Here is a 21,495-nt window from a genome sequence, read left to right on the forward strand (position 1 = left end):
AATAAGAACAACAAAGAAACTTTGGTTTTCTCAGGAAAACTGCTTTGCATGAAATCTCCAGCAGTGGATTTATTTCACAACATGGTGATTCTATTCACTTCCAAGGCATCAACACACTGTTTTCCACAGAAGCTTCATGGTTATTTTTTCTTCACCTTAGTCTGCACCTGTTAACTTCTTGTGGGAGGGTGTGGGTGGCAATGGTGGTGTGTGTAGAACTTGCATGCGAATATCTGGATATATGTGCCTGTGCATGCATAGGTCCATTATTGTTTGCTTATTGCCTGAGATGAGGTCTCTCACTGAACCCAAAGCTTGCCATTTTGGCTAAGTTAGTTAGTCATTTAGCTCTTGGAATCTGCCTGTTTGTAACCCCCAATGTTGGGGTTACAGGCACTATATACTTTTTATGTGGGTGCTGGGGATTTGAACTCAGATTCTCATGCTTGCAGAAGAAGCAGTCCTACCCACTGAACTATTTCCCCAACCTCGAATTCTGATAGCGCCAATTATTCTTTTATTTACATGAGTTTGGGTATCTTTTCATGTGCCTTTTGAATACCTCTGTATGTTTTAAGATCTTTTTGGGAGGTGATAAGTATATGCACCCTTATGTTTAATTTTAAAGTAGTTATAATTGCATAGACTCTGTGAATACTCACAAGTGAGAGTATGAAAAAAATCAGTGCTATGAGGAATAGCAGACATTTTAAAATTAATTCAAAATTTAAGAAGTTCATTCAGTCATTTTTGTTTCAAATATCTAGTTCTCTAAATTGAAAACAAAACTAAACTTCTAGTGTTGGGGCAAAATTCCATTTTAATAGTAACAAGTTAAGAAACCACTATTGTCTACTTTTCTAATTATTTTAGTGGTTTCCACTTATGTGAAAGACAAATAAGTTGCCTTATAATAATGAGTATCTAACTCACTCCAGGAATGTTTCTGATGTGACCGAGATTATAAACTATTTATTGTTCATAGAAGAATGCTGGTTACTTAGGGAACATAAAAGAATGGCATAGGCAATAGTAGGTAGTAAGAACTGCATGAATCCTCATGTCATTCCTCAGGTCTGTTGCTGTCAAGACACCACCTGGCAACTCATATACAGGGAAGCATTTAATTGAGACTGGCTTACAGTTTCAGAGGTTTATCTAATTGTCATGGCGAGAAGCATGGTGGCATGTAGGCAGACATGGTACTGGAGAAGGAGCTGAGAGATCTGCAGACATCAGGAAGAGAGAGCCTCTGGGCTTAGCTTGGGCTTTTGAAACCTCAAAGCTCACCCCCCATGACACAGTTCCTCCAACAAGGCCACACTTCCTAATCCTTTCAAATAGTGCCATTCCCTGATGACCAAGCATCAAATATACGAGTTTTTGTGGGCTATTCTTATTCAACCACCACATACATTTTTTTTCAACCCCAAGAGAGCATTGTGCCTTACTGAAAGTCTTAAGAACTGCATTCAACAAATACTTGGGTATCCTTGAATGGATGAGAACCATAGAGACAGATTAAGATTTAGTCTCAATGAGGACTCATGGGAGGTTAAGATGGAGAATTACTAATTGATACAGGCCCCCTCTCTACCCTATGGCAGATATCACAGAAAAGTACAAGATAAAGTTCTATAACACTTTGTGTAGTTTATTTCTAGTTTGGGGAGTGGGTTTAGCTACTATTGTCAGACTTAAAAGTGTTAAGGCATAGGAATGAGAAAAGGTGGAGACTAGAAAGATGAAAGGGCCTGGGACATGGAGATAGATTAGATGTACGGGAACTCAAGCTGGACATGTATAACACATATAAAAGGAACAGAAATGAATACAGATGATAAGGAGTTCAGGGTTCACTTCTCAACAAGGAGGAAGGTACTTGGATAAAAACTAAGCTTTGCATTAGAAAGATTAATTTCTACAACTAAGCTTCTAGGATACTTCAATATTCTGAAAGTTAACCTTTGATACTGGAGATGAAATGGAAACTTTTATAGTGAACTAGAACAGAGGTAGTGAGAACAAGAGAAAATACAGACACATGATTTGGTCAGTATATGGGTCTGGATGGGAGCTACGGGCACTGTGCTGTGCAGGCACAGTGAACAAGTCTGTACTATGGCGTTTTGTTTTTGCCTCTGACTCTGTATGCTATTGTCAAGTTTGTAATGCACAATGCACAAGGAAGCACAATAAAGAATGTGTTTCAGGGCAGAGCCAAACTGAAAGCTCAGATGCCCACCAGGCAGATGACTTACAACACGATTCAATTAGTAACTTCCTCTTAGTTTATGTTTTAAAATTTAGTTGAATACCTCATTTAAGTGTAATGCTTTGTTTCTAATAAACTTAAGATAAAGGTTACAAATTAATAAAGGTGATGGCCGATTGTTATTTTGTACATATATTACCCTACTGTACTTAAGTTTTAAGGTTCAGTTTATAGGAACCGAGTTCTTTATATGGCATTACTTATAGTTAACTATAGTAAAAAATAATCTCATGCCTATGCATGCCGAGTGTTTCCTATGCTTCAGGGACTTCTACACGCCATTAAGTCTGTGATTTCAACCTTTACTGTTGTACATAGCTGCTTTGCATGGTATACTGACAATAACCAAATCTGAACTACTGCAACAAAACAGAACATACCAGGAGTGTTAAGAGCAATATGAGACATAATAAGATTATTTCACACTAAACATATTTACACAGTAGAGGAATTATTTCAACAGAGTGTAGCAGAAACAAGTAATATTCCTTTTCTCATCTCCTATTCCCAAAGATGCTCATATTGACTGTAAATATTTTACAAGAAATTAGTCTGAAGGGTTACTTTGGAAAATGGCAGATGACGGGCATAGTCTGCTAGAATCTTTAGGGAGCACACTGGAGAAAGTTGGACAACAGCCATAGAAAGATGAGTAATGGCCCTAAATCTAGTTTAATAGCAAAGTAAAATTGGAACCCTTACAAAGCAGAATAAGAAAAAAGCTAGTGTCCATCCTGGAGGAAGGAACTGATGTGTTTGGGGAGCTACTCCTGCCTCTAGACTATGGAGTGAGGTCTGCACACAATGTTCAGCAAGGTGGAAACCTGGTTGAAACTAGGGTCTGTATTGCAACACAGGTTACAAGTGGCACTCCTGACATCCTGAAGAACTTCTCAGGGGTGAGTACAGTATTCATGAGACCACTGGTATGACCAGCCTTTATGATCTGGCCGGTGAAAAGCTGCCCACCAATGGGATCAACATCCATGATGTCTTTACAAAGAACTGCTCAGGAGCATGACAGCCATCATGGAGACAGAAAAAGAATGCTCAGAGTCAAGACATGAACCACAAAGCAGGCAAGAATCTCAAGGTAGAAGGGCTGAACATTTACACAATGGCCAAGATAAACTATGAACAGAACATTTAAGATCTATAGGAAACTGTAAAAGATCAAATTTACGACTCATAGGCATAGACAGAGAATTTAATGTTTAATGGCATGGAAAACATCCTCAAGTTATGATCATTCAACCCTCGAAGTCTTGTTATACTGTGATGAGAAAACCATTTTCCAATAAAATAATAGATTTCTTAAATCTAGAGAAAGAGGTGTCCATCTGGGTACAGGAAGAATTTAGAATACCAAATACACACCATCAGACGAAAAACTCCCCCACATCACAGCCAAAACACTAAATATATAAAACAAAGGACATGTCCTCCCTGACAGCAGGAGAAAGAAGTAAAATATAAAGGCAATCTCATCGAAGTAACAGCAAATTCCACAAAAGAAACTTTAACTGAAGTAAAAAAACAACAAATGCTCAGCGAGGATGTGGGCAAAACAGAACACTTAGTCTTCTGGTGGAAATGTAAGTAGTTCAGCCACTATGGAGATCAGTATGGAAGTTCCTCAAAAACTAAACCCACATCTACCATATAATATAGCCCAGGTCTCACACTACTGTGCCTTTATTTATCCAAAGAATCCAAGTCAATACACCACAGAGATCTTTATTGCATATGAATGTTTATTACAGCTCTATTCACAAGAATTAAACTATGGAACCAACCAAAATGTCCAACAACAGAGGTAAGGAATGGGTAAAGAAAATATGCTATTTATATACAATGGATTTTTTTCCAGCCATGATACTATGCTGCTTAGAGTCAAGTGGAAACAAGTGGAGATAATCATATTACATGAATTAAGCCTATCTGAGAAAGAGAAATACTTTATTTTCTCTCATTTTGTGCTCCTTTAATTATATACAATGTTGTATATATATATATATATAGGTCATGAAAGCAGAAGTAATCCAGTCCAGGGGAATTATTATATGGAGAGAGTTGTGGTGAGTACAATAGAGACATACTCAATGTACATTTGTGCTTTTATGAGAATATCCTTACTGTTACACAGTATTATGTACAATGAAAATATACAATGAGAAAAGAATCCTGATTTGAGCTACACTGTAGCACTTTCTGGGAAGCATCACCAAGAATTCTCTCATGGCAGTGCTTCTAGCTGTCAGTGCTTAAGTATTTCATTTTGAAAGTTGGTGAGCAGCCTCCAGTTGTATTCATGCACTGCACCTGTAACAGTACCAACTTGCTAGTACATTTCTCTCCACTGGACACTACATTCACATGTCCTTAGTTTTTCTTCTAGTCCAACCCATTGTTTTATGTGCTTTTCACAGTGCTCCCAACAGATGCTTACAGTTGCATTGTTTTCATGTAGTGAAGAAGCAAACACAGTAGGGGGCTGACTAGCATAGATACTGTACCTCAATAATAAAAAGCTCAGGAGAAATCAGGACTTCTTGTGAATAGGTATATAAAGATATATTTGGAATATAATTTTAAGGATAAGAGTGGGGCAATACAGGACTTTAAGATATTAGTTTATAGTTGTGATAAGTAAGAGACTTTCTCATTTTAAAATAAGTAACAGTCAGTCCTAAGACAATCTCCCTTGTGTTGGTGTGAAATAAGTAGTTATTGAAGTGTAAGTGGATTTAAGTTGCTGATGAGTAGATATGCGTTTCACTGGTAATTCACTAGTGGAGGTAAGTTTTGGATCTGGAATGTGCTAATTTGCCTGAGTTTACTAATATTGTGAAATAAATGAGTCTCAGAGCATCTCACTTAGCAGTGAAATTACTTGATATTAAGAAAGAATTAACAGACAATAAAAATATATGTACAGGAATTAAACTTAAATGACTTCTTTCTTGTAATGATACATCAAAATATTTGACTGTAATAGTCTTATTGGAATGTTCCTTAAGTTTTTAGAATTGTTTTTGTTTTTTACAGAATGCTTATATGCTGAAGTAACAATATGATCCCCCCCATAGGGTTTCTCTACATGTACCTGGCTGTCTTGGAACTCACTTAGCAGACAAGCTGGCCTGGAACTCACAGAGATCCCCTGACTGCCTCTGCCTCCTGAATGCTGAGGTTAGAGAATAAAAGGCATGTGCCACCACACTCACCACAATGACTTCTTAAATGCTTATAATTAGCAACAAAATAAACTCATTGTAGTACATTTAATTCATGTAAGTTCATTATATAATACAAAATTGGCCACTAATATTCTTTCTGCTTATTGTAGCAAGCCTGTTTATAGGCAAGAGTCTAGGATTCACAAGAAATCACACAAAGTTGGGATTTTATTCTTTAGGCAGGTAGCTGGATTTACTGTAATTAGAAAGGATTTGAATCTTGGGTATCAGTCACATGCAGACAGCTTTCAGTCTTTTTCCTTTTGTCTTGACTGAATTTCTCCATAGTATTTATTGCAATGTACAAGCAAATTGTGCATTTATAAAATTATATCAAAAACATCTCTCTAAATTTTAGACCTCTTATTACACTTTTGAAAATATAGGATTAATGTAGATTTGTAGTATTAATTGATTTCTAACTTCACTTCTCTTAAGATAAGCTAATTTATATGATTTACCAAGTCAATCTTTAAGATAACTCATTACCTCTCATTTTCTGTTTTTCAGCTGAGAAGGCTAATAAGTTTGGTTCATCACAGTAATAATAAATGCAGAAATCAATGTTGATATTTTTGTTTTGAATGGTTCTTGAAATTTGTTAATGTATGTCACGGAAAAAGTACAATACAAGAAAACTTTACTCAGAGTTGTGACACATGACTTTTGATAGCAGCTTGCCTTTCCTGTATATTGAAAGAAGATGCCTTACATGTTGTAGGTATCCCACAGGGCCTTACCTGAGCCATTTTTCAGATATCCATTTGCATCAACTGTTGTGTACATAATATAAGGTCCAGGCTGATTCACTCCAAAGGGCTGCAGTAAGAAAGGAAATAATTGGTCTTGGAAAATAAGTGAATGATTTATATAATTAAAAAAAAAACCAAAACCAAAAATGAAGAATATTTACTTTTAGACACATCCATACATTTGCACTGTATCTTGATCATATCCAACCTGGTTCTCCCCTCATAGCTCCAAAGCTCCCAGTGCCCCACCCCACTTTTCATTGCAGGATTCTCCGAGCTCTACCTACTGATTTGCTATGGGTCTCTGCATTTGCTCCTATCAGTTGCTGGGTGAATCTTCTCTGATGACAATTATGCTAAACACCGGACTGGTTACATAAGTTGGCTCCTTCAAGTTCCATATCCCCAATTACTAGGAGTCTTTACTAGGGTCACCATCATGGATTCCTGAGAGTTTCCATTGCATTTCACCCCTGAAATGCCTCCCAATTCCAGTTGTCTTTCCCAATCTCTCCCCACCAGCCACCTAATCCTTTCTGTTGCTATCCATACTTGCCCCAAGTCCACCCTTGACATCTCTATCCCCTTCCCAGGGAGATGCATGCATCCTCCCTTGAGCCCTTCTTGTTACTAAGCCTCTCTGCATCTGTGGGTTGATAGTAGCACGATTATCTGCTACTTTACAGCTTATATCTACTTATAAGTGAGCACATACATGTCATACACAAACCAATTCTTATGTATGTCTTAAATAATCATTAGCTTCCTAAAAGAACATTTCCATAAACAGCTAACAGTTCAAATTAAACCTGTTGGTGGAAAATTATTAACATTACAGTTCATTATTATGTGTGTGTATGTGCAGGTATTTGAGTGTCACAGTGCATGTTTGGAGATTAGAGGACAACCTGCAGGAGTTGGTTTTCCCTTCCTCCACATGGATCTTGGAGATCAAACTCATGTCATCAGGCTTGGCCTTTACATGCTAAGCCATTTCACTCATTGGCCCTAGCAGAAAAGTCCTAATATCTTATATTACTTGATAGTTGCATCTATATAGTGCAGAATTTTAACCGAGTATTTTAAAGACCAAATGTTTCTGCTTTATAAGGGTATTTTAAGCAAACTTTTCTTTACTATTCTGGTTTTATAGGGAACAAAATGACAAGAGTTTCAGAGTAAGGGATGCAGGCTGTGGTAAAGTGCCTGAAACACTGAGTTTGATTACCAGTACTGAGAAACCCTCAAACCTGGAAGCAGTTTTATCATTATATTTTTTCTTTTGTCTTCTTCCTCTCCCACTTATTTTCTTCTTTCTCTGTTTGATTTTTTTTTTGAGACAAGGTCTTTCTACATAGCCCTGAATGTCCTGGAACTCACTCCCTAGACCAAGCTGGCCTTGTATTCAAACCTGCCTGCCTTTGCCTTCCAAGAGCTGGTATTAAAGGTATACATCACCACACCCATCTTGTTATATTTATATTGAATTGGACATATGCTACAATTTCTTACTAATGCATGCAAATGATAAATTCTACTTACAATTATGATAGTGAAAATACTATTAGTCCTATCATATGTATACTTTTATACATTTAGAGAAAATTAATTCCTGCTTTGTCCCTGGAATCAGAGCCAGTGAAAGAAATACAGCCTGGCCCTAAAACTAGAGCCAAAAGGCTAAAAAGGACCAGTGAAAGAAACACACTTTGGCCCTGAAACCAGAGCCAAATCTGACCCTAAACCTGTGCAGAAAACTAACCAATCCCTGAATAGGAGATCTAGCCATCCTAAACTCAGGGATTGAAATCTGACTAATCCCCACCTGGAAAAACTCCCCTCCCTAAGAATTCCTATATAAACCCTGCTCAGCTTGTGGCTGTCTGGCTGCCTGGCTGTCCTCTGCCAGAAGGCAGCCACTCTCCTGGATTCTTCCGTCCCAATACATCTCTTGAATGAAGTTTGGGTGAGACCTTCTTTCCCCAGAGGAGAGAAAACCCAGACCAGATCTTTTTGCCCAGGGAAACCTTCCCTTGGCTAAGCAAAGATATTACACCCCACTCTCCAGGGGACTGGAGCTGAACTGTAACAACTTTGCCCGGGGAAACCGTCTCCTGCTGGAGCAGAGCTGATACACTCGGAAAGCCTCTCCCTGAAGCAGGGCTGGAATCTGTTGTGCTTACTGTGACCTGTGGTAATTCGTGGCTCCTAATTGCCAGAATTCCCTTCCATCCAAGCTGTAACACTCAGTATTTTGTGACTCCCAAGTGCCAGAATCCATACCTGTCTATCCCATCCGATCCGTCAAAATGCTTACAATTTCCAAACACAGAATAACAACTTTGATTATAACCCATGACTATTATGTGTATATTTATCTATCTGAAGAGAATGAAAAAAGATTATTTGTATATTGATTTTATGTGCATGAATGTTTGCCTGAATGTATGTATATAGCACCCGAGGAACCCTCAAGAGCATGCCAGATCCCTAGACATAGAGTACGGATGGCTGTTGAGAACTGAACCTGGGTTCTCTGCAAGAGTAGCAAATGCTCTTAACCACTGAGCTAACTCTCTAGGTCCCTGAAGAAAATTTCACAGAAATATTTGTGATGAAGAATTAAGTTTACTTACTGTTATTTTACGAGGACAGTCATTAGAACACAGACCACTAAGAACTGTGGAAAGATAAAGAACAGCCTATTACTACTGTTATCAGCTTACATTATTTTTAAGATCTAAGATGTAATTCCCCCAAAGTCTATTAATACATTCACTGAATCATGATCACAGAGAGGAACCATTTCAATTTCTGAACAAATTAAATTTTACTTTATACCTATATATCTTTTAAAAGTAATTAAGAAACATTAAAACCTGTTTACACATATGTTCATGCGTGGGGATGTGGATATCTATGTGACAAGTGTATGTGGGAAGGTTAGAGATAAACTCTAATAGCTATCTTCCAATTTCTGATAAAAACTCTCAGTACACAAGGAAGCAAGTGAGCCTTTTACATATGACCCAAGGAGAAGCCCTTGTATAGCTAATTTGCCTTATGATGCTCATGAGGGGAAGGAGGCAAAGATGTTCACTCTTATTTTTCCTAGCTAGCACAATAAAGACATAAAAGGCATGGAGATTAGAGAGAGAAAGAAAGAAAAGTGTTTCTCTTTGCAAATGACTTTCTATAAAAAAAAACTCTCCCAAATTATTTAAAAAATACCTTCCGTTGGGTGGTGGTGGCGCATACCTTTAATCCCAGCACTTGGGAGGCAGAGGCAGGCGGATCTCTGTGAGTTCGAGGCCACCATGGTCTACAGAGCGAATTCCAGGACAGCCTCCAAAGCCACAGAGAAACCAAAAGCAATGAAACAAACACACACAACCTTCCTAGACTCAAGAAGTGAGTTCAATGCTGCTGTATTCAAATGTTTATTTCCACATACTAAGAAGGAGCATGTAAAAACTAAACTGAAAACACAATAGCAGTATTTAAAGACTTTGCAGAGAATGGCGGCACACACGTAATAAAGGCCTTTATGAGCACAGACAGCAGTGAGAGGCGCCTGCAAGGAACTGGTTACAGAGAAGACAGCACAGGAAGTGAGGCGAAAGTCTCACTGCTACAGAGGACACACGTGGAGAGATGGAAAAGAACTTGAAAGTATTGTGTTGGATTAAAAATGGAAGTAGTGGCAGGATCCATTGTTTTGTCAGACATATGACTAGATGAAAAGGCATGTGAAGCCTGACTTCTATTTTCCGCTTTTGTCCAAAATGAACTTGGAGGAAATGACAAGCCCTAACAGGTACACCAAGCATTCAGAGCCTGGGTTTTGCATACATGGAGAACTGCGTGTTGTATAAATGAATTTTGAATGCCAGCCTATGAATGAAGAAGGATGGGAGAGAGCTCAGCAGTTAAGAGCTCTCACAGAGAACCCATGTTTGGTTCTCAGCACACACATGGTGGCTTACAACTGTAACTCCAGTTCCAGGGGACCATCAGAATCCTCTTCTGACCTCCAAGGGTTCCTGCATGCATGTGGTACAGATACACACACTCAGGCTCAGGCTCAGGCATGCACACACACACACACACACACACACACACACACACACACACACTAATAAATAAATGTGAAAAATAATGTAGAAAGAATGATGGCAGAGCAGAATCATTATGTGACAACAGTTGAGGCAGGGGTTATCATAGCCTTCAATGGTAGCAGGTAAAAGTATGATCCAAAAAGGATACAAGTAATATCAGAACTCTGCCTGTAGGAATAGGGAAGAGAAAACATTGAATATGGAGATAAAGCTGGTCATCTTGGGGCTGGAGAAATGTCTTTGCAGTTAAGAGCACTGGCTGCTCTTCTAGATGACACAGGTTCAATCCCCAGTCCCACATGGCAGCTCACAACTGTCTGTAACTCCACTTCCAGGGAACCTGACACCCCCACACAGACACACATGCGGTCAATACCAATGCACATAAAATAAAAATAAACCAATTAACAAACAAACAAAAACTGATCATCTCAAAGCTGGAGAGACAGCTCAGTGGTTAGGAGCACTGTTCTCAACAGAGGACAAGATTCTGTTCCTAGCACCAACATGTGCTCACAAAATTCTCTAACTCCAGTTTAAGGAGATTCAATCCCCTCTTATGTTCTCTGAGGGCAACTGGCACGGATATGATACACTTAATTATATGCAGGCAAAACACTGGTACACATATAGAAAAACCAAACTGTCCATCCCTGTGAGCAGGTGAGCAGCGTGCACCATGTGCCTCCTGGTCCAATGACCCGAAAGTGCAGAACTTCTGCTCTGTAATTCCTTGCTGTGCAGTTTTGCCAAAAATGGGTAACTTGAGTTAGATACTCAGGAAATACAATTATCTAACAATATAAAATTTGAATTCTTTAAAACCAATGAAGGTAAAAATAGAAAATGACTGAAAAAGTGTCCTAGATTGAGGAAGTCTGGAAAGATGTGAAAAATTCAACATATCCTGGGTAGAATACTAAACTAGTAGGGAAAGAGAGTCATTGTTGGGACAGCTGGTATATTTGAATGGGGCCTATGTATAGCTAGCACGATGTTCTGCTGAAGTTCATTTCCTGATCTGGAGGGCTGTACATGCATTACACAGGAGTGTGCACTTGTATCAGGAAATGAGTAGAAGGGAAGAGAGCGAGAGAAGAGGGGAGGTGGGAGGAAAACAAGATTAATGATGACATCTGAAACACTCACCAATGACTTTAACGAAATAAGCATCTGCTTCAAAGTTATTTTTGAGTGTATGAATGGCAGCGTCGTTCTTGGTGTATCCTTTACTCAGTACTATAATGTCCAAGATTCCCTGAGAAAACAAAAATTTAAGAAGAACTACTAGGTGAAAGAGAAAGACCACTGTCTGACTTGTGCTATAGTTTGAATAATAGTTACAGCAAGGGCTGACATGTTGAAGACTTGCTTGGCAGCCTGTGGGAGGTGGGGGGAACTTTTGGAGGTAAGGCCTGCACATGGGTATGTTCCTGATGTCCCTGAAGGGACACTGTGACTTCAGCTTCTTCCTGTCTCTCTCTGCTGCTGGGCTACCACAGGTGAGCTGGCCTCCTCCACCATGTGCTCCTGCCATGAAGCTATGTATGCTACATGGACCAAGAGACAAGATTTAGTGACTGGGGACTGAAACAACTTCATTCTCTTAAGTTAATTTTCTTGGGCAGTTTGTCACCTGTAGGTTGATGTTTGAAAATGTATGCACACAATTTGAATAGGAAATAAAAATAAAGCAGTGCTGGGAAGTAACTGTTAGCATTTTGGTGTATTTCCTTCTGGTCTCACTATATAGCCTTGGCTGGCCTGAAACTGGCTAGCTAAGTTTGTAGATCAGGCTGGCCTCAGACTCACAAAAATCCACCTGCCTCTGCTTCAAGAGTATTAGAATTAAAGGTGTGTACCACCACAATCAGCCCTAAAAGTTTAGATTCATTACTGTGTGTGTGTTGGTGTATGGGTGGGTGGGGTAATGGGGGATGGGGAGTGTAATGTGAAGTCAAGGACAACTTTGGGAATTGATTCTCTGTTTTCACACTAGGTATTGGGGATCCAACTCAGGTTTCCAGACTTTTGGAGCACATGCTTTTTACATGTAGTAGCAGTGCACTACTTAGTGTAGGAATTTTCAGATCCTCTGCAAATTTGGCCAAGTTACCTGTTGTGGTGCTTGTGGCACTGGCTCTACCTTTCCCCCTCCCTCTTTTTTTTTTTTTTTGGTTTTATGAGACAGGGTTTTGGAGGCTGTCAGTCCAGCCTGGCCTCGAACTCACAGAGATCCGCCTGCCTCTGCCTCCCCAGTGCTGGGACTAAAGGCGTGCACCACCACAGCCTGGCTCCCCCTCCCTCTTTAACAAGTAGAAATTCAGTTCACTTTATTGAAGAAAAAAACCATACAGTCATCTAAAGCTGACACTCTTCTGCATCTCAGGATGCTACTCATTTTTTCATTTTATAAATGTTAGCAACATTTTTTTCCTGTATATTGACTACATTTTTCTAGAGAGTTTTGGTGACACACCAGTTTCTATGAATACTTTTACATTAGTGATATGAATTATTTCACTCACTTGTAGCATTTCTATTTTCTATATTTAAAAATAATTAAAATTTCATTTATTATGTTTTTTGACGTATAGAAATTAAAAATTGATTTGTAGACAATTTTGTTGATTTTTTTCTCTTGTATATTTCTATCAATTACTTATGCTTGGAAACTGCTAATGAAAAGTGAAATGAAATGAGATTTGGCAGCAGGAAAAGCAGAAGGAAATGTATGTATCAATAACTCATCATTGAGCATAAGCCTCTTAAACCCAAAGCTAAATAGAACAACAAAATAAAAAGTTAATGAACATATAAATGCCCTAATGGGCTTTTACTTTTTATAGTAAATTATCTTGCAAGGATATATGTGGATAGATATATTCTTCAAAAGCTTTTTCTTCTTCTTCTAAGTAGTAAACTAACTCTCTCTTCAGACAGGTGGATGCCAGGTCCTACAGAGCCTTCTGCCAGCTCACTTGCCATAAAGTGACAGTAGAGATGTGTTGTTTCAGTTTACAAGCGTAGTGAATGCATCTTCTGCACTGTGCAGGTACCCGTGGGGTCTGCTTGTGGTCAGCTGATGAACATGCAGATCTGCTAGTCTGAAAGCACAAGTCAGCAGCAGTTTCTTCCAAACAAGCACAAGAAGAGGTGGCATTCCACATTCAATTACAGAGATCACCATTACTATCATTAGTAGCCCCACCCCATTTAACTTCCAAAGGGATTTTCTTTAACGAACCATTCTCATTCCATTTTCTGGTAAAACTTATGAGGCTACAGTGAGATGACACAGATGACAAACTCTAAACACACAAGATAGTTCTGAACTCACATCTTCATAGATATCAAAAAAGGTGGCAACCATGGCGTCTTTGATTAGATTTAGGCCTGCTAGGTCCCAGTAGACTTTAAACATCCGATGTACTTCCTCACAGCTCGCATTATTGCACGGAACATTCTCCAGTAAAAAGGCTTGCTGATTGCTGTGTGACAGACAAGAGGAAGAACTCAGTTAAAATCAGAGCTGTGAGGCAACAGCTGTGCTTTATCTCCCAGATACTGCGAGTGAAATTCTGGGATTACTGGATGGGATGAGACATGCTCTGTCCTCTTTAATGTGGAGTTCCTACATCCAGCCCTCCTTTATGTTTCCACTGTCATCCACTCTGCCTTGCATTTTAAGTTACTGGAGTAACATTTCTAGTTCTCCTCTCAAACTGAAGCATTCTCTCCTGGAGGAGGCTCATAAGACTCAGTAAAAGTAAAGGAAATTTACAAATCTCAGGAGGATCCTGAAGGTTATTAAAGAAAAAAAAAGAAAACGGTTAGGGAGAGGAGGCCCTACAATTAGGTAGAGCTGTCTGCAGAGGCTACAGTGATAGGGCTTATGTGAATCACTAGGCATGGTGGGCGGGCTATTTCATGCTGGAGCTGCATTGGAGTCACCATGCTCCAGTTAGTGACCCCCACTTACCTATGATCTTCTAACCAACCTCAACACAGACAGTGTTCTTTCGAGAATGAACAGATCTTTGCTTTCATCTCTAAGTCCCACACAGATGTGTATTAATGATCAATAAATACTTGAATTTGAATCACAGACTCTTGATTTCCCAAAGTCTTATCATGCTGTTCACAATTTCCAGTGTAAAGTAACAGTTTACAACAGAAACCTTTAGTGAAAGTCATACAATTTAAAATGCCACCCTTAATGGTTAATATGTGTTTCGTACAGGGAAAGTCAGCATCTTACTTTTAAAAACACAATTTAATTTAAATCTCACAGAGAAAAACTATGATCAGTTTGCTTCTGAAACCTTGGGGAAATGGTCTTGATTCAGTTTGTCTGTATTTTTGGCAATTATATATAATGTACCATTTTAAAATTGTTTTATTCTCAAAATGGTTATAGGAACTATTATAAAATTCAGGCAACAGAAACAATTAAAAAGTGAAAGTAAAAAAATAATTTCTTTCACAGATAACCACTGTAAATGCATTGGCATGCATCTTTTTAATTGTGGAAATACATTGAGAATAATACAACAATAAATGTGGATGTTCAAGTATCTCTATCCCCCTCAACAAAAAAACAGCAGACTTAGTTAGGTTCTGCTACACATACTCTATAACTTTATTTCCTTTACATAATATAGCATACTCATAGAGAAAATGTATATAATCTGATGGAAGAAACAGCTTTGGCATTAACTGAAAACTCCCTCTACAGACACTGCATTATGTTTATCTCCAACCTCCTGGCTGGTCACTTTCAATAGCAACTTCATTATAGCAATAATCTGTCATTTATTTTAACATCTGACCACCCAGAGCTAGTGAGGTCATGCATCTCAGAGGAGAACCTACTATTCCCATTTCACTAGACCAGTATAATTCTCAGTTGCCTTCTAACCCTTATCCTTGCACTCACGGGTAGGTCTTATAGCCCACAATGGTTATAATCAACTGATCTGGGGAAGATCAACCTCAGTGGATGATACATCAACAACACAACCTGGACACCTAAGGCTTAGGGACACTGATGAAGAGGGGGTGAGAAGACTGCAAGACACGGACCAGGAAGTCTCCTGTGAGACTGTGTCTCAGAAATGACAAGGAAACTACACCTACAGTATTTCCACAAAATGGCTGCCTAAAGAAGGTCTGATAACACCACCACAACAGGCATACTTATGTGGGGGAAATCTCACAAGGGTCCCCACAGATAAAGACCAGCAGTCAACTAATGGCTTCCAAGAGAGGAAGAATTAAGTGTCTCCCAGGGGTGAGCCCCCTAATTGGTTTTCCAATACAAAATGGTCTGTCCTGAAATCATATGAGCAATAATACCAAATGGGCTTAGCAGGTTATATTTATATACTTATTGCATCTCCTCATCTCCCTCTCCCCCCCCCTCTGTGTGTGTAAAATAATAATGATCAAAGAAAATGAGACCATTATTTTGACGGGGTCATGGAAGGGATTGGAGGGAGGAAAAGGCAGGGGAGAAGTGATGTAATCAGATTTTAATTAAAAATGTAAAAATGCATACAACAATCTACTTTCCTGTGTGAGTGTGTGATCACACATGCACTGAAACTGGAGTTAGAAACAGTTATGAGTCACCTGTGGTGGGTGCTGGGAACCAGACTGGTCCTGTGGAAGAATAGCAGGCATTTGTAACCACTGAACAATCTCTCCTGCTCCTGTATTTCTTCTCTTGAGAACAGACTATTCAGTTCACCAGCCTACTCACTGACTGGATGATTAGGAATTTGAAGGTTTAGTTTTTATTGTTCTTTATATATTTTCTAGATAATAATCCCATGCTGATATGTTGGCAAACATTTATTTGCATCCTATATGTTGTCTTTATACTGTGCTGAATATTTCCTTTGCTACAAAGTAGCTTTGTTTTTTGTTTTTTGTTTTTGTTTTTTTGTTTTGTTTTGTTTTTTTTTGGTTTTTCGAGACAGGGTTTCTCTGTATTGTTTTGGAGGCTGTCTTGGAACTCGCTTGGTAGACCAGCTTGGTCTCGAACTCACAGAGATCCGCCTGCCTCTGCCTCCCGAGTGCTGGGATTAAAGGCGTGCGCTACCACCGCCCGGCACTACAAAGTAGCTTTGTAACTTCATAGAATCCCATTTCTCAGTTCTTGGGATTATTTACCGTGCTACTGGAGTTCTTTTCAGAGTATTAATTGTTGTGACTTTGGTATTTTGTCAGCACTTCTTCCCATGCAGATCTACTCAAAACAATGAAGAGCATCGAGTGCACACACGGTCAAGCATGCAGACAGATATGAAATGCCCAAGTAAATCACAGCAACCAATAAAATGACAGATATGAAATGCCCAAGTAAATCACAGCAACCAATAAAATGGGAGGACGTACTGGTAAGTTGTTACTTATTAGAGATGTGAATTTATAACATCACACTTTTCAGTATGCCAGCTGGCCAGATCCTCCCACCCTTCCAATACTCCCTACTTTGTCCTTTCTGGGGTGGCCAATGTTCTCAATGTCTCTCAAGAGGTTTTGGAGAGGAGGAAATAACAACATTGAGACCTATACAGGTCTTTCTACTTTCAAAACTCACCATTAGTCACCCCACTGGAGAGATGTGGCCGTGTCAAGTGATAGAGCTTCTGGGTTTTGACTCTGCAGCAATAAACCTCACAGTGGGTAAGAAGTTACAAAGGCTGATCCAACCAACAACCTAAGGTTGGGTGTATCAAACCCCAGCTCTTTGACATCTGGTCTTCAGAACCAAAATGGCTATCTTTCATATGTACTATACTAACCGCCTGGGCGGTTAAAGGGGTTAATAGGGAAACATGAGGCTGGGAAGGGTTAAGAAAATAGATAATAAGAACAAGAGATGTATGAAAAAGCCCAAGAAATCCACTGCTTCATATAGTATCTTTAAAAATTAATAAAACTAATATAAGTTCTTGGGAAAAGCCTCAAAAAGCTGAGTTAACTATGTATCCCTAAAGGGAATTAGCATACTAGTGAAAATACATTAAAATAAGATTAAACCGGGAATGTATAAATTCATCTACTAAACCCATTATTAAGTAGAGGACAAAACATTTAGATAATTGACTAAAACTTGGGTTGAAAGAAAAAACAAATGTAACAGAATTAGTTCTGAAATTCTCTCTGCCTCAGGTGACCAGCAAGCCAAGTTACATTGCATCATTACCCAAAAATGAATTGAAAAAAAAAAAAAGATCATGATGGCTTTAAAACTGTCAAGTAATAGCACACAACAGTGAAATGTGACTTCTGTGTTAGTAAATTCATGCTGACAAATAAGTTGTTGAACCACAGAAAAGCACAACTATCGTGTGAAAAGGTTGTAGGTTTAATATATGTTCTGTGGAAAGCAAGTCTTTTTAAGGTGTGGCTTTCTAGCCAGCACCACAATTCCTCCTTCAGTCTTTTTTTAAAGACTATACATTAGCATAGAGATACAAAGTATGAGATTTTAGTATGACATTTTCAAGCAACATTCCTTTTCCTGCCTCACCTTGTCCCCATCCTCCTGCCCAGAGCCGTCTCTCCACTTTTGTCACATATGTCCCTTTGCCCTCAGCACTCTCTTCTTTGTGGGTTTAATCTACACAGAAAAATAAAACCTACATCTTTGCAGAGAGTCCTTCAAATACTGTTAGTTTCATAGCCTACACACATTTACATACACCTACTTCTACACAAGCCAGACCCCCCCACTCATTCTGTGAGTGAGGACCTACACATCACATGCTCAGAAAGATACAATTTCTGTGTGATTCTTCGCACTCTTTACAACTGTGTTACAAATTCCACAGCATGAAAAGCAGCAACTGAAGCTCTTCTCACCTTTATCTTCTACGTGAGTTCACATATGGGGTAAAAGAAGACAATTTTTTTCTGCTTGGGTTTATATTTTAAATCATTTGCTAAGTTCCTGAGCAGGTTATTTTTGTACCTTTAGTTGACATTGTCTACAGAGTCCTGAAAGGGTGCAGACTCAATAGTACATTCTATCAGAATGTGAGGATCCTGGTCTTTCCTCTTGTTATAACATTTCTTTACCTACTGTTTTTGTAGTACAAACTACTTCTACATTGATTTTAAAATGCCAATTATGGGCCTAAACAAGAATGACAGCAATAAACACACAATAGTAGGTATTTATAAAGTATAGTTATATATAATAGAATATATTTTAATAAAAGTTTACATCTTACACAAGCAAAGGCTTTCAAATCAGTGTGGTAAAAATCATGTAAGTATTGGAGTTATTTCACTTTTGAATCCAACTAAAATATAATGCTTGGTACACTGCAAGAGATCAATGAATAATTTGTGGTTATTAACAGCAGAAGGACAGACAATTTTGCTCTCATAAGCACTCTTCTCTATTGGCTGTCACAAAAGAGGGATGATTACACAAACACACATGTATACCTCAACTTTGTGAGGGCCCGAATACATTCCTTTTTTTTTTTCAAGACAGGGTTTCTCTGTGGCTTTGGAGGCTGTCCTGGAACTATCTCTTGGAGACCAGACTGGTCTTGAACTCACAGAGATCAGCCTGTCTTTGCCTCAAGAGTACTGGCATTAAAGGTGTGCGCCACCACCGCCCACCTTCAGAATAGACTCTTAAAAGTAATTTTGATGTTTTTAAATTCCAAAATCTAATTTATAATTCTCCTATGTACCAAAATGAAAACAGTGATCAACTCTGAGTGATGTGACTGTGGGGAATTTTAGCTTATTTTTATTTATACGAACAAAATTTCCATGATTTGTATTAGAAAAACATCAGTAGCAGAGTGCATTTTCATCATGCTTGAAGCCCCAGGTTCAGTCTGTGGCACTATAAAATATTATAATATGTTATATCTAATAGTTATATTCAATATGTAATAGTTCTTTTATTTACTAAAATGTGAACTCTAGCTCCAAGGAATCCAACATCTTCTTCTGGCCTCCACTGGTACACACATACTTGTGGCACAGACTCACAGATATGGACCTCTCTCTCTCTCTCTCTCTCTCTCTCTCTCTCTCTCTCTCTCTCTCTCTCTCTCTCTCTCTCTCTCACACACACACACACACACACACACACACGGATAATGAAATGGATATAATAAATATTTAAAACTCCACTAATTTGTAAGCTAATAAAATGATATTTAAAAAAGGAAAGGCTGGAGAGCTGGCTCAGTGATTAATTGCACTTGCTGCTTTTGCAGAGAACCCGAGTTTGGTTGCCAATACCTATATGGTGGCTCACAACCACTTGTAACTCCAATTCCAGAGGATCTGATGTCCTCTTCTGGCTTCCATGGGCAATGCATGCATGTGGTGGAAATACACACACCAATGCAAACACTCATACACACAAAATAAAACCAAATATTAAAATAAAACCCTTGTTTAATCATACGTGAGTTTGTGCTAATGAGGCCAGCTCTTACATAGCTTTAGAGTAGCAGCTGGTTCTCAGGATATCCAAGCTTACATTGGAGGGTGGGAACTTTTGGCAATGCCATGTAATACTCAGGAAACGTAGCAGGGACTAGAGTCCAGTTACCAACAAATGCCCTTTAATCAATTACACCTATGTAATGAACCCTCCCTAAAAACTACATGACTAGGTTCAGACAGCTTCTGAGCAGTCACATGTATACCTGTGGAGACACTTTCTCACCTGCTCGTCACCTGGCTGACTGTAACTTTTGAACAGAAATTAGGGCAGCTTGAGAGCTAGGACTTATGACAGTAGTCTGAAGTGAGAGTGGCCTTAGAACTGAAGCCTGACAAATGCAGAGTCTGACACTAACTCTCAAAGAAGGACTAAATTGCTACAAAAGAAAATTAAGTGCTGGAGAATCAGATAAATGCAACTTGTTAATACTTTGTTGGGGAAATCTGCCTTTTTGTTCAAGAAAAAAATAAGACATTAGCCTTTAGTCTCTATGGTTATAAAATGATTGCAGTTGAATTTTGGGGGCAATATAAGGTATCTGGGAAAGCTTAACTGAACATGCTTTAGCAATTGTTCCCACCATATCTAACACTGAACATATAACTGCTATTATCCAAATGTGGTATGCTGTTTCCATGTCGTCTAACAGATAAGATTTAGATTTTATTTTTCCATGTAGATTAAAATTGATGCCTGGCATCTTGCACATCCTTCTGTAGGAATTAGCTGGGTAAGACTGCATGTTCCTCCCCTCCATGCACCTTTCCCAACTCCCCAGATCTAGACTAGGCTACACATGCAGTTTGTCAGCATAGTCTGGTCACCCCTACATGCATCTCTATCAATCTTCAGCCAGGATCCTCACTCCCTACCTCCATCCACAGGCCTCCCCAATGCCACATCCAACCTCGAGATCTAGCAAGATTCACCCCCCAACATACACTTCAGGCTTGGACTAGAACACACATCCTATATATCATCCCAGGCCCTTGTGTCCATCAGACTTCATTTCACCCAAGCCATCTCCAACCTCTTGGCCCAACTTGACATGCACATCCTCTGTTCTGCCTCAGCCCAGTCTGTCCAAATCAGACACAGAGCAAATAAAAGAAGTCCATATGCCAAGATATCACTGCAAAAATACAGACAATATGAAAGATCAAGATAGTATCTCCTCCCCCAAGTTCCCAGTCCCATAGAAATATCTGCTGATGAGAATTACCTCAATGAGCCCCAGAGCAGAGACTTTAAAAGAACAACCATAAATTTCAGCAAAAAAAAAAATTCAACCAGTTTAAAGAAGAAACAAAGATAGTTCAATGAAATTTAAGAGAACGAGCTTTGGGAGAAAAAACACCTGAGTGATGACCAAGAAAACACAAACGCAAGGCTGATGGAAATGATCAAGACAGTCTAGAACTTACAAACAGAATTCAGTAAAGAGAAACACAGAAGGGGTGTCATTTGAAATTAATCAAGCCAGAGACACAATATCAAAACTAGAAGAAAAGTAGAGAAACTAGACAAAATAAACAGGGGATATGAAAATTTAAAACACATAGGAGGGAGGCTGGAGAGATGGCTCAGCAGTTAAGAGCACTGGCTGCTCTTCCAGAAG

The 21,495-nt window shown here is 38.9% G+C and overlaps 1 protein-coding gene across 3 annotated transcripts in view; it reads right to left on the bottom strand.

The window, feature by feature from the left end:
* Itfg1 (integrin alpha FG-GAP repeat containing 1) overlaps window positions 1–21,495 on the bottom strand; it is a 128,869-nt gene that overhangs the window by 14,023 nt on the left and 93,351 nt on the right. The window contains exons 11-16 of one of the 3 annotated variants that reach the window (XM_040735392.1): window positions 13,725–13,875; window positions 13,366–13,491; window positions 11,534–11,642; window positions 8,903–8,946; window positions 6,255–6,333; window positions 4,012–4,597 (exon numbers count right to left, since the gene is read on the bottom strand). In XM_040735392.1, coding sequence (XP_040591326.1) covers window positions 4,533–4,597; window positions 6,255–6,333; window positions 8,903–8,946; window positions 11,534–11,642; window positions 13,366–13,491; window positions 13,725–13,875 — 574 coding nt within the window. In that variant the 3' untranslated portion in view covers window positions 4,012–4,532. Of the gene's footprint in view, window positions 1–4,011; window positions 4,598–6,254; window positions 6,334–8,902; window positions 8,947–11,533; window positions 11,643–13,365; window positions 13,492–13,724; window positions 13,876–21,495 lie in introns of those variants that run through there. The other 2 variants (XM_040735390.1, XM_040735391.1) reach the window with 2 other exon arrangements.

The sequence above is a fragment of the Mesocricetus auratus genome, unplaced genomic scaffold (genome assembly GCF_017639785.1).
Source record: "Mesocricetus auratus isolate SY011 unplaced genomic scaffold, BCM_Maur_2.0 Super-Scaffold_100045, whole genome shotgun sequence".
Taxonomy (NCBI): domain Eukaryota; kingdom Metazoa; phylum Chordata; class Mammalia; order Rodentia; family Cricetidae; genus Mesocricetus; species Mesocricetus auratus.